This window comes from Penicillium mononematosum, assembly GCF_028829835.1.
Source record: "Penicillium mononematosum strain IBT 11891 chromosome Unknown utg000003l:1.0-8172316.0:1.0-8177699.0, whole genome shotgun sequence".
NCBI lineage: Eukaryota > Fungi > Ascomycota > Eurotiomycetes > Eurotiales > Aspergillaceae > Penicillium > Penicillium mononematosum.
In genome coordinates, this window is record NW_026643273.1 from 7061662 (window position 1) to 7077930 (window position 16269).

The 16269-nt window shown below is 49.5% G+C and overlaps 5 protein-coding genes across 5 annotated transcripts; 4 read left to right on the forward strand and 1 right to left on the reverse strand.

The window, feature by feature from the left end:
- Positions 1–331: 331 nt before the first annotated feature.
- fdh (formate dehydrogenase (NAD+) FDH1) lies at positions 332–1695 on the reverse strand (the record flags this gene model as incomplete). The annotated part of the gene is made up of 4 exons (XM_057294466.1): positions 332–1217; positions 1278–1453; positions 1519–1545; positions 1693–1695. The coding sequence occupies 4 exons, from the start codon at positions 1693–1695 to the stop codon at positions 332–334; spliced, it is 1092 nt and encodes a 363-aa protein (XP_057149277.1).
- A 3201-nt stretch (positions 1696–4896) lies between these two features.
- N7519_007691 (uncharacterized protein) lies at positions 4897–6999 on the forward strand (the record flags this gene model as incomplete). Its single annotated transcript, XM_057294467.1, has 4 exons — positions 4897–5217; positions 5282–5552; positions 5828–6240; positions 6304–6999. The coding sequence occupies 4 exons, from the start codon at positions 4897–4899 to the stop codon at positions 6997–6999; spliced, it is 1701 nt and encodes a 566-aa protein (XP_057149278.1).
- Positions 7000–7318: 319 nt separating this feature from the next.
- N7519_007692 (leucine--tRNA ligase NAM2) lies at positions 7319–10328 on the forward strand (the record flags this gene model as incomplete). The annotated part of the gene is made up of 4 exons (XM_057294468.1): positions 7319–7657; positions 7702–7809; positions 7881–8021; positions 8073–10328. 4 exons carry the CDS (start codon positions 7319–7321, stop codon positions 10326–10328), a joined length of 2844 nt encoding a protein of 947 aa, XP_057149279.1.
- Positions 10329–12156: 1828 nt separating this feature from the next.
- N7519_007693 (sugar porter family MFS transporter) lies at positions 12157–13769 on the forward strand (the record flags this gene model as incomplete). The annotated part of the gene is made up of 2 exons (XM_057294469.1): positions 12157–12567; positions 12624–13769. 2 exons carry the CDS (start codon positions 12157–12159, stop codon positions 13767–13769), a joined length of 1557 nt encoding a protein of 518 aa, XP_057149280.1.
- Positions 13770–14586: 817 nt separating this feature from the next.
- Positions 14587–15834, forward strand: N7519_007694 (putative NAD binding Rossmann fold oxidoreductase; the record flags this gene model as incomplete). Its single annotated transcript, XM_057294470.1, has 4 exons — positions 14587–14986; positions 15041–15142; positions 15209–15270; positions 15325–15834. 4 exons carry the CDS (start codon positions 14587–14589, stop codon positions 15832–15834), a joined length of 1074 nt encoding a protein of 357 aa, XP_057149281.1.
- Between the last annotated feature and the right edge of the window lie 435 nt (positions 15835–16269).

Genomic DNA, 16269 nt, shown 5'->3' on the forward strand with positions numbered 1-16269 from the left:
GAATGTCACTACATATTCTAGACTCCATCACGGAGTAAAGGGGGCTTGATTAATTTGGTGAGATCGACATAGCTCCACCGATCACCATGCACTCTGCATATTATACCTCATATTGAGTACGGAATACGGAGTACTGAAATCTCAAATGCAGGTCAAAGTGGAAAAGAAGTAAAGGTGGTAAATATTATTCATTGGTATCGTGAAAGATGCTACCTTTTTCAGCATCGCCCATCGTCAGCAAATGGGACTGTTATGAACATTCAAACATAAATTATGAAAAGAAGCCCCTCAGCCGGAGAATACCTCACACTGCGTCATGCAAGGATACTTTCTACTTGCGCTGACCGTAGGCCTTGGTGGCGTAATCACCCTTGTGGACGATCAAGTCCTCAGGACGGTAGTCCTCACGGCCGGAGAAGTAGCTCTCGAGGATGTTCTTGGTACCGTTGGCGTAGCGGACCTGAGCATCGATGGAGGTACCGGACATGTGGGGAACCATGCCGTTGCCGCCACCCCAGGGGTGCTCGGCGTAGCGGAGAGGGTGGTCCTTGGGGGCGGGCTGGGGGAACCAGACGTCACCACCGTAGCCACGGAGGTGGCCGGACTTGAGGGCCTCGGCGACATCCTCCTTGACGACGATGGCACCGCGGGCGGTGTTGACGAGCCAAGCACCGGGCTTCATCTTAGAGATGAGGTCCTTGTTGAAGAGACCGCGGGTCTTCTCGTGCAGGGGGCAGTTAATAGTGACAACGTCACACTGGGCGAGCATCTCCTCGAGGTTCTCGACGCGACGGCAACCGATCTCCTTCTCGGCCTCGGCGGAGAGGGGCTGGTAGTCGTAGTAGAGGAGCTCCTTGCAGTCGAAGGGCTTGAGGCGGCGGAGGACACGCTCACCGATACGGCCAACGGCGACGGTACCGACGACCTTACCCTCGAGGTCGAACTCGTTCTTAGCGACAGCGGCGACGTCCCAGTCACCGTTCTTGATCTGCTCGTGGGCAGGAACGAAGTTGCGGACCAGGAGGAGGATGGTCATGACGACGTGCTCAGCGACGGAGACGACGTTGGAGCCGGTGACCTCAGCAACGGTAATACCGCCGTTGGTGGTGTTGGCGGCGTTCAGGTCAACGTGGTCGGAGCCAATACCGGCAGTGACAGCAAGCTTAAGCTTCTTGGCCTTGGCCAGACGCTCAGCGGTGAGGTAACCGGGGTGGAAGCTGTTTTATCGTTTTATCGTTAGTGGAGAGCTTTTGACGGTGCGTGCATGAGAAACGAACGGAGTGGTGATGATGACTTCAGCGTCGACGAGCTCCTTGTCGAAGGTGGAGTTCTCGCCCTCCTTGTCGGAGGTGGTCACCAGAGTGTGACCCTGGTCCTCGAGCCACTTGCGGATGCCGAGCTCGTTCTCGGTGGTACCGAGCAGCTTAGGCTGCTGCTTGGAGTGCTCACCACCCTATATCAGAGAAGAGCCCTGGTTAGCGATTGAAGTATGCAAATTACGACGTGAGAATAACTTACATCGTAGAGAACCAAAAGAACTTTGCCCTGGAGATTCGCAGTTGCGGTTAGTGTACGTGCACCGGAAATAGAGCCCAAAGGAGAAGCCCGAGTGAATGGGCTGGAGGCAGTTGGCTTGAGAGAGCCTGAGAGGAAGGGCCGTCTCAATTGACGGGAAAGAGAGCGGATAAATACCATTGTGAAGGATTATAAAGTGTTCGAAGATGTTGCTGGAAAAGAAGGTTAGCACTTTGTTACGTCTATATATATATATCCATGGATGTATAGTTGATGAGGTCAATGTCCAAAAGCGGCGTTGGATGAAACCGGATAAGGCAAGCTCTGAGGCAGGAGAAGTGGGGAATATTGCAGGCCAAGAGATGTGATCTGGCTATAGGGAATAAAAAAAAAGAAAGACTTACAGGTAGAGTATATAAAAGTAGAATGGAGTAGAACGGATGAGAGTTGGATAGAGTGGGAAGAAAGGAATCCGAACAGCAAATGGAGCTGGTTATATATTCCCCCTCTCTACAGAGACAGGTATTGCGCATCCCCTCAAAAGTAACTGGGACGCATAGAAACGGGAAATCCGGACTGAACTGGGAATCCACTTGGAGATCTCTCCGCATGAGGGACAGGGGGAGACTGTATACATTCCTTATGGGAATATTATGGCCTATCATTATCTGGACTTACCCGTTGCGATGCATCGACATGTATATGCATGTATATTGTTGTATATTATTGTAGATTTTACATGTACAATGTACTGCATGTACCTAGGTAGTGCTATGTAATTATTGCATACGAAAGCTCTCTATAAACGTGCGGGGGCACTTTTTTATATTGTAGTATACAGTTATACGCTCATAGCTAATACAGAACTAAATGGCTAGTAGTATCTCTCTGTCTCTCCCTCTCCGGGACTGTAATAGTCCAAATTATTACCTAGGTATTCCCACCATCTCACCATCTCACCACCAGCCCACCAAAAATGGAATGTTACCCCGCAGCGGGGTAACTGACATAACCAGCTGACATAATGAGGGGTAAATCAACCCAACCCAACCACAACTATACAACCAAATACAGAACCAACCCCAATTGATGCCCCAATTGTCACAATAGGCATCTCCAACTGGCAAGCTCAACTGGCAAGCTCATGCCAATCCTATCTCACAAGGTACTAAAACACCCCAAGTTCCCCAGTTCCCCAGCACCCCAGCCTCCTGCGGGAGCCATGCCGAACAATTTCCGCTCTTCTGCCGAAATTCGGCCTGCGTCACCTTCTCCAACTCCGGCCCCGCTACTTTCATACAGAGCTACCCATGATTTACATTGCCTCCTCGCGAGGAGGTTTTGGAGAATATGGAGTCCACTAATGAGCTTCCGGATCAGATCATACACAAGATCACGGAAAGCATAACCGCATCAAGAACCCGTGGACTCAACGGTGGATTTTTTTTTAGTCTACCGTATCGCCGAAGACCCAATTTGTTTGTCTTTCGCTACGCGTTTGCTCCCGTGTACTGGGCTGCAGATCAAATGAGACAACTGCAATGCATGCTTTGGGATTGTTCCCGACCGGACATTGGATTCCATTGCTGCGAGCTGGTGGTGCCTACGCTTGGTGTCGAAAACTAACATGCATAATGACCAGGAAACTGCAGAACATTTATCCAAGACTGAAATTATAGTTACGAGCACCCTCCGATTGCAGGAAAACAGACTATACATCATTGCACTTTCGCGGGACTCCGACGTACGATATACTAGCTACCGCTCCAACCCATCGTTTCAAAATTTCCTACGCGAATTCCGACTCGTTCAACCGATCAGAATAATCATGAAGTCGCGTTCGGAGTTGCATTTGTGATGCGACCGTCCGATCGGTGCTTCGGCGCATATCGTATTGTCGCATGACCAGTGCGGGGCCAATCGATTCGATCCGTCACCCTCGAACTTCCAGGAAGTGCATCAATCTGTTTCCGTGTGCCATTGCTAGCACTATGGGATCGTGATCGTGATGTGGTTTCTTTTCAAAATCGGAGAGTCTGCAATCTTTATAGCCTCGAAATTTTTCCGTAACCATCCATTCCCATCTCTGTCCTATTTTTAACACATTCGCAGTTAGATCCGAACAACAATGCCCAACCGATGAACTGCCTCCGCCTCCAAAAAGCAAACATAAGCCCATTGACAGTACTGTTCCACCTGCGGTAGTCCTGTGGAAGCACGGGATCGTCCACCATAACAACCCGCCCCTGTAGCGGCTCAACATGTGGATCATGCACACAATGGTGCGAGTCCGCATAACCCCCCCTCAACCATGCTCACATTCAAAAAGATAACTACTACCATATAACACAGGCAATTGTTGCGGTCCGCGCTATTCACCAGAGCATGTCTTGTACCAATAATCCGACAAATCACCCCAGGAGTGATGTCATGTATGCACCGAATATCTCGCACGGTGTCAATACCACTGTCAGCCATAATCGGCCACTCCCTCAGTCGACATGATTGCAATACACCGTCTCCATAACTGATAATGCAAGAGACGGAGCCAGCAAAGCCTTGCCACCGAACTATATCTTGATAAAACTCCCAATTGGGATCGTCTCTACGGCAGCGGGAACACCGACTGGTCTGCTTGCGCGAATAGAGACGGGTGCACAGCATCATTCGGGCATCATCAGTTGTCCAATAGTATTAAATGCTATAGAAAGTGTGAAAGATGAATAAAAGCAAATCTGAAGATCCATCCCCGAGATTCGAGTTCAGATGCCAAGATTATGCAAGGTCAGCATCGGTGTACCTACATTGTAGACCCTGTGTCGATCTTATGAAAACGATATACAGTCTGCGTCTCCCGTACAACATAAGGCTTGTATAATTAAGGTCGAATCCTTCTGAAAAGGGAAAGTTGCAGGTATGGTCTGTTGAGTTTTGCAGATGCACTTTACATATGTACGTATGTTAACATGTATAGATTCGATGAACCTATCACTAAATACCCAGTGTTAAATCCACAAGCACGTCGATCTGTATTACACAACAAGTTATGTGCTACCCATGCTATTGTATATGTATTTGGCCCTGAATAGATATGGTGGTTTCCAAACACGTCCCTATTAAAGAAGGCATGAATACACGAGGGAATCGTCAATAAAGCACAAGATCACCGAACTCTTTAATATTGTGAAGCTATAACCATGAGCTCAACTACATTATCTGATCAGTCCCCATCATGTGGTAAAATCCTGATGTTGCATGGTAAGAGCGCCGTGCTTCTATCTTTCCTGTAGCAGCCAAGCAACCAAGTTGACCCACGAGCTTTTAGGGCACGGCCAGTCTGGACAGTTTTTCCAATGCAAATCTCGATTCATGCGGCAGTATATGGAGCAGACCGTGCTCAAAGCTCTGCAACAGGACTGTGCTCGCCAAATCAGCAGCATTGAATTTTATTACCCTTCAGGTCAACTGCGAGCCAATCCGGAAAGCCGGGACAAAGACGACGACAGACGGGCCTGGGGTTATGGAGATCCAGAGACAGAGCACATTGAAGGACTTGAAGAATCCATTCAATATGTCTCTGATATACTTGAGAGACATGGTCCTTTTATCGGGATCATGGGATTTTCAACAGGCGCCTGCTTGGCTGCTATTATCACCTCCCTTCTTGAAAAGAGGAGATCGATCGGCAGCTTCAATTTCACCGTAAGCATAGCATGTCCTCGTATCCTCCGCTTTTTGTTGATGACTTATGTTTTCTGGTTTTTAGCAAGATCATCCCCCGATGGAGTTTGCTATTTGCCTGAGCGGGTTTCAGCTAGCACAGGCTGATTATGCGCCGATATATTACCCCAAGATCAAAACACCAATACTTCATGTCATGGGATGTTTAGATCCTATGATTACTCCGTCTCGGTCCTTGCGGTTAGCAAAGAATTGCGTTAATGCCGATATTTACCAATTCTGGGGGACTCATTATGTTCCTCGAACGCGAGACTTCCTGAAAGTTGTCAGTGGATTTATTGAAGGGATTCTGATTGGTGGAGCTGATGAGGATGATTGGGAATATTGCGATGATAACTAGATGTTACCTACATGTATGCACATATATATATACATAATGTACGTTGTAGTATGTAGAATTTGGGATTCTGCAGATCAACGAATCAACGCTTAATACATGTAATCTCCGAATCTCCGATTTCTCGGCTTCGGCGCTCGGACATTTACGTATTTGCGTTCTCTTTTATTTTCTGACATGTTGACATGTTGACCTTTTTCTTCTTGGATTTGTCTACTTTCTAATCTACACAAGACCATAAAGTTCAATGCGACCAATACTCGCGCAATCGCTCGCGCGCAACTGGAGCGGGCGAACCCATCGAAACTGCCAAACCATCCGCCAACTGTCCAGTGCTCCTCGCAGTGCTCCTCGCAACAGCCGCCTCCGCGCCCGCCTGGAAATCCCCCCCTCCTTTCCCCATTACCAAGACATGCCCTGAACCAAGCTGCAATTGTCCACCCACGCCGGCTCTGCCGGAGGATTTACCGATCGATCATGAACAAGCCTTAAATGGGACGATGGCTGCCTACGCGCAGCAGCTTCTCGTCTGCACAGGACAGCCAGACTGGACAAGTCGAATTGAGGATGATGGCAAAAATACAGGCTGGGGCAACCTTGTGAGGGGACTGAAGAGCCTGCTAGGTCGTGGTGGGCCATATCTCGATGTAAGTGGATCACAACCACGCAATGGATATAGAAACTCTTGCTCATAGATCTCGTCGCTCTAGCCTTTCAACAATGTCTTGATTACGAATTCATCCATCGCGCCAGCTGCAGGCTCCTCCCCCGCCTCAGCCTCGGCATTCCTTTTCCCCAGCTTCAAATACATCCCCTCAATACCCGCGAACACGACCTCATCGCCCGATCAAGCAACCGACCTAACGACCTTCGTGCGCGCATATCTTCTCCCTGAACGACTCCACGACATGCACTCCTCTCTCCCCGCAACCAAACAAGCAGACATGACCCGATCCCCGGAGCTAGTATCAAGCTTCCCGGAGGTAATAGACATCAACCACTCTCCAACAGTGTTAATATGTGGACATGGAGGTCGCGACATGCGCTGTGGTGTCATGGCCCCCGCCTTGGAAAGCGAGTTTAAGCGTGTGTTGCAAGCACGAGGATTCACCTCTGCGGACAGTTTCGGGACTACGGTGGATGACCCCAACCATGCTAATATTGGCCTGATCAGTCATGTTGGAGGACACAAATACGCAGGCAACGTGATTGTTTATATCCCGCCGAAGATGACAGTGGGAACATCTTCAGAACCTCACCCGCTGGCGGGTAAGGGGATTTGGTATGGCCGCATTGAGCCCAAGCATGTGGAGGGGCTTGTGGATGAGACTATTCTCGGCGGGAAAGTGGTTACGGACCATTTCCGAGGTGGCATTGACAGGAATGGTGATATTCTGAGAATGTAGACTTGGGATAGATTAGAGTGTACGATGCATAGTGATCTGCAGCGTGGGATATGCATATACATTAGACAGGGAAACATTGCCAAAAGATCAATACCCTACAAATATAAATGACCACGGAATCTTCATTTCTTCATTGTTTCTAGAAAAATGTCCAAAGTATAGTGCTGGTACGCTAGTCCAAATCGGGACTAGAGTTACCCGAGCTCCGGGGAAGTTTTGAAGATGCGCGAAACAGTCAGACCTTGAAATTGCGGACATGGCCAATCGCTCCAGTTACTTTAATCTCTAACCCTTCCAGATACATAATGATTAGCCAGCCATGCAATCCCTCTCACGACTCAGATTAACCAGCGCCGTCGCGCCTGGCCGCATTCACACGCGTCCAACCCTACGAGCGCTCTCACCAGTCTACACCCTCACCCGACTAAGCAGCACCTCACCGCGGCGACTGGACCTCCCAGCCCTGGACAAAAAATGGCAAGCAAAATGGGAAAATGACCGCACCTCGCCGCGCTCTACATCCGACGCAACACAAAAGCCCAAATCCTACATCCTGTCCATGTTCCCATACCCGTCAGGCACGCTGCACATGGGCCATCTGCGCGTGTACACAATCTCCGATGTGATCTCACGGTTCTATAAAATGCGCGGACATGACGTGCTCCATCCTATGGGGGGGATGCATTTGGGCTGCCGGCGGAGAACGCGGCGATTGAGAGAGGCATTGATCCTGCGGCGTGGACGCAGGAGAATATTTTGAAGATGAAGGAGCAGCTGGGGTGTATTTCGGCGGAGTTTGATTGGGATCGGGTATGTTGGGTTGGATTCGGCGGGTTGCGTCGTGGGTTTGGTTGGGATGGATGGCTAATTGTTATGGCTAGGAACTGGCTACGTGTTCCCCGGATTTCTATGAGCATACCCAGCGCATCTTTTTGATGTTGTATCAGAAGAATTTGGCGTACCAGGCGGAAGCGTTGGTTAATTATGACCCTGTTGATAAGACTGTTTTGGCAAATGAGCAGGTGAGTTGGGATCAGAGGGTATATTTTGGTTTTGATCTGATTTTCGTACAGGTTGATGCCAATGGATTCTCGTGGAGGTCTGGGGCCAAGGTTGAGAAATTGAACTTGAAGCAGTGGTTCTTTAAGATCACTGATTTCAAGGAAGCACTCCTAAAAGACCTCGATTCTCTTGCCGGGGGATGGCCAGAGCGTGTCCTGTCAATGCAACGCAATTGGCTTGGAAAGTCTTACGGTGCCAAGGTCACATTCCCTGTGACCATTGGACGCGCGGGTGACCAAGTCGATGTGAATGTATTCACTACCCGGCCAGACACATTGTATGGTGTGGAATACCTGGCACTCTCTTTGAATCATCCTATCGTGTTGAAGGCTGCCGAAAAAGACGAGAGACTGCGCAAATTCCTGAGTGATGCGTCTTCCCTTGCACCCGACTCCAAAGCAGGATACCGGCTGTCCGACATTGAGGTGTCTCATCCATTATGCAAAATCGATACAGAAACTCCCCACCTGCTGAGGAAGCTTCCTGTCTTTGTGGCTCCTTATGTCCTTAGCGACTATGGCGAGGGAGCAGTCATGGGTGTTCCAGGCCATGACACCAGGGACATGATGTTCTTTAAGGAAAATGTGAAACCTGACTCGATCCCTGTTGTTATCGAGGCTGAGCCAACTAGCAATGAGGCAAACAGCAGCGTCGTCCCGACGTCCGATGCAAAAGCTTTCACTCAAGAGGGCTTCTTAACTTCGCGGTGCGGGAAATACCAAGGGTTACACTCCAGGGAGGCATCAAAACTGATTGTCAATGACCTGGAGCAGGTCGGTCAGGCTGCATTCGTTGAGAGCTGGCGCCTGCGGGATTGGTTGATCAGTCGCCAGCGATACTGGGGTGCGCCCATCCCCATCATCCACTGCGAGGACTGTGGACCTGTGCCGGTGCCCGACAAGGATCTTCCAGTAAAGCTGCCGAAGATCGAGGGAGAGTGGCTCAAGGGAAAAAAGGGAAACCCTCTAGAATCATCAGAGGAATGGCTCCACACAGAATGCCCTAGTTGCAATGGTCCCGCTCGGCGCGACACAGATACCATGGACACCTTCGTAGACTCGTCCTGGTACTTCTTGCGGTTCTTGGACTCTGCTAACAAGGAAGCCCCATTCTCTCCTGCAGCGATGCAGCCGGTGGACGTGTATATCGGTGGTGTTGAACATGCCATTCTGCATCTTCTCTATGCTCGATTCATCTACAAATTCCTCTCTCAGTCTGAGCTGCTCCCAGCTAGCAACTCTGCTGCACCCGCAGAACCTTTCAAAATACTTCTCAGCCAGGGCATGGTCCACGGAAAGACCTTCTCTGAGCCCTCGACAGGCCGGTTCCTTCTCCCGTCGGAAGTTGATCTGACCAATCCCGACAAGCCTTTGATAAAGGGAACACAAGTCGCCCCTAATGTTTCATTCGAAAAGATGTCCAAGAGCAAGTACAACGGCGTGGACCCAACCACTACCACATCAAAGTACGGCGCCGATGCTACTCGCGCACACATCCTGTTCTCCGCACCAGTCAGCGAGGTTCTAGAATGGGACGAAGCCAAGATCGTCGGCGTTGAGCGCTGGTTCGGCCGACTCTGGAAACTCATCCAAGACACGCAGCAGACCCTAACGGATGCATCATTCTCCGTCTCAGAAGCAGATCTGAAATCCTCTACCCACGTCGCTCCTCTCCCGTCATCACTCCAGGACCTGAGCGACTCGGACGCAGACGCAGTCCTAGCCACCCACAACACCATCGCATCCGTCACCACCTGCATCGAAAGCAACCCCTACGGTCTGAACACAGTCATCTCAGACCTAACCAAGCTGACAAACACCCTGGCGTCGACACCCGCCTCCTCCCCTCTCATCCTATACCTATGCGTCTCATCCCTCCTCCGTCTCCTAGCTCCTATCGCCCCGGCCTTAGCCTCTGAATCATGGGAAATCCTGCACGCAACCAAAAATACCACCTCCACACCAGTGCCATCAATCCTTTCATCACCCTGGCCCAGCACCCTCCTCACACCCTCTCAAGCCGAAACCCTCTCCTCTCGCGGCGGCCAAACGGTTGCCGTCCAGATCAACGGAAAGCTCCGCTGTGCTGTGACAATTCCTCGCATGGAACCGGCGACAGCGACGCCGCAAGGCAAGAATGCTCCTACGCAGGAAGAGCAGGATTGGATTGTCAGTCGAGTACTGGAGACCGCTGAGGGGAAGTTGTGGCTTCGGGAGAAGAATGACTGGGAGAAGAGACGGCGGGTTATTGTTGTCAAGGGGGGGTAAACTTGTCAATGTTGTTTTCTGATTTCCCTTTCTATATTAGATGTGGGATTTGTATTACTATCTTGGATAGGGTTGTATATTATGTGTATTTCTGGTAGGGATTGTACAGAGCTTTCTCTTCTCATTTGGTTTCCGTCTGTTTTGGCTATATACATGCATATATAGGAACAGGGAATAAAAACAAAGAAAGTACCAAATATGCTATCGGTCAAGTCAAAGTCGATCAGACTAGATCGGACGTGCCTCTGGTTCAAACTGATCTAAACATGACCTTGAATATATAGGCTTAGTTCTAACTAATAGTAGACTAGTTGGTGAAAGAAGAAGAGAGAAGATGAGACTCTGAAAGTGTCATCTCTCGAAGGCAGTGATTCCGTTTCTAGGTCATCTAGCCTGAGCTCATGTTTCTTAAGCTGCTCTGTTAGAGCATCGTTTTTTTTTTTTTTGCTTTTTTCAGTTCCTCACAAGGCCTTCTAAGTTCTTCCCTTCTTCGTCCTTGACTAACAACCGACCAGGACTATACTTCCTTCCCAACTTATCACATCCCAGAATGTGGCAGGCGTTTGACTCGCTTGACAGAAATTCCAGGTCAGTATGGACGACTTCAGGCATGACACTCAGCCTTGACTGGCTTGTTGTTTGCATTGAATAGGGTCACAGTGCTCCTCGGAGTATATTGCATTTCATCATCAAGGCAAGTGGTTTCCTTGTTACGATCGGAGGCCCTGGCCGATGAAGAGACACCCTGGTTTGATGCTCAGCTTAGCTGGACTTCTTGTTTGGATCGGACAGCACCACAATGCTCAGTAATTGCATTTCATCATCGAGGCAAGTGATCCTCCCAACGTTCCCTCTGAGAGTGCTGCATTGGTGCGGTCGGTGAAGAAAGCGAACAGGGTCTGATGATGCTCAGCATTTTGGAAGTGGGAGAGGTTGGAAGTGGGAGAGGTTGGAAGTGGAAGAGGTGGAAGGGGCACTTAGCAGAGAAAAGAGAGGAAGGAAAAGATTTCTTTTCTCTCCGGTCCAATTTAGGGCTCCGACTCCCAAAGGAGCTCGATATTATACGTAAGGTAGTCCCGCCAATTGTTTTGTAATCGATGATTTGCTCCAGGGCTATCCACTCGAAAATGTAAGAAAGAGACTCTCTCTTGCCCTTCGCCTCTTGCCCTTGTATCACCGTCTCCGAATGTTCAAATGTTGTGAGCATGATTGAAGCTTAAAACCTACCTAGGTAGTATGTGAGAGCGGAAGATGGGCTGGAACTAAGCTTACTGGTTAGGGAACTGTCAAATGTGATCTACAGAAGAGATACTTCTTGAAGCCTGGAATCAGTAGGGATGATTTATGCTGCTAATAGACGCATGGACTGCTTGGCAGTACTCTATAAAACATATTGTGAGGTCTAATTATATTATGCGGATGGGATCGCCGAATAACACGGCACTTCTTGTCGCCGCAGCTTTCCCTATTCCGTAATTTCTCGGATTCCTCCCCGGCTTTAACTCCAAACTTTAGCACTCATCTTCAACCCTAACAAATGAAAGGCTTCAATTCAACTTGGCCAATTTGGCCCCTGAAACCCGGATCCACAAATTCCACGGCAGCATGTACCTAATATAAAAATATAAGAATCTGGAGTCCCAGGTTTATCCACCTCGCTTCCATACATCGCCTTATCTACACGATCTGTGTCCGTAACAAATCACACTTCTATTCCCCTTCAATGGCCAAATGGACGAAGACATAGGCACAAAGATGGAAAAGTCCGTGGCTGAACCATCTTCAGAACATGAGGAAGTAACTGTCATCAGCACCGTCGAAACGCATTATGCGCTCGGCCATTCCACCGATGCGTACGGCCCTAATGGGGTGCGAGGTCTTTTTTTCATCCGGCTACGTGGTTGGGGCGGCCTTATTGGCCTCGCTGGGTGGTTTCTCGTTTGGATATGACCAAGGTGTCATCTCCATCATCAATGTGATGGACCAGTTCCATGCAGTCTTCCCCGAGACTAAGACTTCATTTGGCACGGGGTTCATGACTGGAATGCTGTTGCTTGGGTCGTTTGTTGGTTGTCTGTTCATGCCTTACCTTGCAGACAAGGTCTCCAGGAAGTGGGCATTGACTGTTGTTGTGGTTTTCTTTGACATTGGTGCAATCATTCAGACAGCTGCCCCAAACTATGGAAGTCTAGTTGCTGGGAGAGCGATTGGTGGTATTGGCGTGGGTACTTTGGCTATGGTAAATGCTCTCTCTTCTCGGCCTTCTCGTGGCAGTTTGCTGACTTTCCTCTTCAGACAGCACCTCTCTACATCTCGGAAATTGCACCACCGAACCTTCGTGGGACATTGCTAGTTCTGGAGTCCGTTTCTCTCGTCTCCGGGGTTGTGATCGCATATTGGATCACCTTCGGAACCCGACTCCTACAAGGCTCTATCTCTTTCCGACTTCCCCTCGGCCTACAGATGGTATGTGCTACGGCACTAGGCATCTGTATACACTTCTTCCCGTATTCTCCGCGGTGGCTTGCACTCGTGGGCCGTTCCGAAGAATGTCTGGCCAGCTTGGCCAGGCTCCGAAACCTCCCGGCTACAGATGAGCGCGTGCAAGCCGAATACCGTGGCATCCTCGCGGAGGTCGTCTTTCAGCGCCTTGTGGAAGAACACTCCCATCCTGGGGTTAAGGGCTGGAAGCTGGAAGTGCACAGTTGGCTAGATTTGTTAAAGAAGAAGAATTGGCGCCGGACGGTTGTCGCAGTCGGTGTATCCTTTTTCCAACAGTTCTCCGGCGTCAACGCGTTCATTTACTACGCGCCTACTCTGTTCCGATCACTCGGCCAATCAGATGAGATGTCGTTGATACTATCTGGCGTCTTCAATATCCTGCAGCTTGTTGGGGTCTTTATTTGCGTTGCAACAATTGACCGAGTGGGACGTCGCCCTCTTGCCATTTTTGGTGGGTTTGGCTGCGCCCTCTGCTACATGATCATCTCGATCTTAAGCGGGTTATTTTCCAGTGATTGGATGGCTCATTCTGCAGCTGGCTGGGCCTGTGTTGCCTTCGCCTTCTTATTCATTCTAGTCTTTGGTGTTTCCTACTCACCTTTGGGGTGGGCACTTCCTTCGGAGGTTTTCACCACAGCGTCTAGATCCAAGGGCGTCGCTTTGGCCACCTGTGTCAACTGGCTCTCCAATTTCGTCATTGGAGTAGCTACACCCCCGATGATGGAAACCCAGGGCTATCGAACCTATATCTTCTTCGCGGTGATGTGCTTTTCGGCTGGGGTCTGGGCACTGCTATTGGTTCCTGAGACTAAAGGCAAAACACTAGAGGAAATGGACGAGGAGTTTGGGGATGTGCAGGGTCTTGCTGAGAGAGAGCTTATGAGATCCGCTGTTGAAACGGTGAGGCGGGGTATTATAACCGAAGAGCTGAGAGCCTAGACGCGTCACACTAGGTTACTGTAGCAGGTATATCCTCCAGAGCTGTTTGGGTACTACGTTGGCCTGTTTGTATAGCAATCTGACTGAGGGATCATTTGAGAATTTCCAACGGTAGAAATGAAATATATTAACTAGCAACAGTATTGGCGACTCAAAAACGCATTCTGTATATAATGATATGGATCAATTTCATAAATGCGGTTCTAACTAGTATTAATTGCCACATTGAGAGACTTTCATCTCTAGGTGGATTTTAGTACGGAGAAAAAAAGGACTATCAACGCAGCAAATGCCATCTCATCTCCAGGCATATGAATTTGTTTTCTTTTTCTCAACTCCGCAATTTCGAGGCCACTGTGCTATACGAAAAGTATACAGGAAAAGTGGAGATAGATCGCGACAATGACCCTATCAGGCAATTCTCGCCGACTTACTATTTCCAGTAATTCTAATAATATTGCACGAATGTCGCCGCTGGTCGGGGTTAGAGCTCGATAGGCGATATGTTTTGCAGAGTACCGAGAAAACCCCTTGGTCAACCATCGGCGACGATTCCTACATTCTCGGTTACACCTTGCACAATACACGAATTCGGATAGTGTCCAACATGTGGGGAAGCTTGTGGTTACGCCGATGGTACAGATCTGCTCTAGAGCAGAGAGCAGGTTTTAATGAATAACCCGGATCTCAGACAGTACAAAATCACAATCTATCGCACTCTACCGCTTTACTAGACAATCTCTCTTCATTACATTTCCTACACCGCAACGACCACCACCGCGTTCAAGAAACTTCACCTCACCACATACCTTGAGCCATGTCGTACGGGGAGCGCCGTGTCAAGTTGGCACTTTTCGGCCTCGGTCGTCTCGGAGTCCTTCGAGCCCGCATCCTCGCCTTCCAGCAGCCTCGAATCGAACTCGTCGCCGTCTGCGATACGAAGCCAGGCACTGACAAATGGGCCGCAGAGAATCTGCCCCCGTCTGTCCAGTATTTTTCAGACCCTCAAGAATGCTTGAAGAACAGCGACGCTGAGGCTGTTCTCATCTGCACCGCGACGGCTACTCACGCGCCCTTGATATTGCAGGCCCTTGATCTAGGCTTGCACGTTATGTGCGAGAAGCCTGTCTCTGTGGACATCGCTACTACCAAGGCAGTGGTCGAGAAGTCTGCTTCTAGGCCTGACCTAAAGTTCCTCGTTCCCTTCACTCGCCGATGTAAGTAACACTAGGCTTCGCGCTTTACAGAGTTCAGAGACTGACTCGCACCAGATGACACCTCCTACCGCCAGGCTAAGGCCCTGGTCGATAATGGAACCCTGGGTGAAATCCACGCTGTTGAGACGACTGGTATCGACCAAGCAGACCCCAACGGTACCTCCCTAATTGCCCCCAGTCGTTATCTTTCGTATAGGCTGATGGACTGACCGTTCTGATTAGCCTTTTTTGTGTCATTTTCTGAGCAGTCTGGCGGCATCTTCCTTGATTTTGGCATCCACACTGTGAGTCCCAGTATTCTTCCTCACTCACTGTCCTATTCACCAACACGTCACTAGGTCGACGCCGGAAGATACCTGTTGGATGTCAAGTCAGGCATCTCCAGCCCTAACAAGCAAGTCAATAGAGTCATCGCTTTCGGTCAGGTGGCCGTCTACGGTGACTTAGCCAAGTATGGCGACGCCGACAACGCCTGGGGCCTGGTGGAATTTGCCAATGGCAAGATTCTCAAGACTTACCTTGGTCGCACCCTCACCAGCGGGTTTGAGGATACAACTCGATTGTGTGGCACCAAAGGACATTCGATCATCAGCGCTAACTCGAATGTTGAGATTCGCGACCATCTCGGTATTCGCACACAATCTGTGCCTGATGCGTTCACTCTCTTCGATACGACATTCCTGACTGACCTTGCTGAGTTCGCCGATGCTGTGCTTGATAACATGCCCTTGACTTGTCAACCAGAGGATGCCTTCGAGGCGGGCAAGATCTGCGCTGCTCTGCAGTACTCATTCCGCAAGGGTGTTCCCGTTTATTTCGACGACAATGGTCTACCCATCATGGAATAATGTATGTAGTTGATTGCATATATTACAAGATAGGAAGAAAATAGACATAAGATCAGAAGTCTTCATCTCCAATTTCATGCCACTTGTGGAAGAAGTGTACTCTGTCTCAGGTTTGCAGTATTGCAACCCATCAAATCGGCCTTGTAGCAGGTACGAAGTACTCACATCATGTGTAAAGGTTGAACTAGACTCCCGAATAAACCACCGCGTTTTATCATTTACAACAGTACATCATATTTTTGCCCATTCAAACGATCTAGTCCCCCCAAACCACTTGGTCTTCCTAGACTGCCTAGTCTTCTCACTTGCAGACATGATATAGCTCCGGGGAATGCACGAGGACTCCCCTGAATTAACAAATGATCCCTACGGGGCCTGAGGGATTTAGGAATATCAATCGGTATCCTAGGAGCAACCAGGGCCGGGATTCTATGC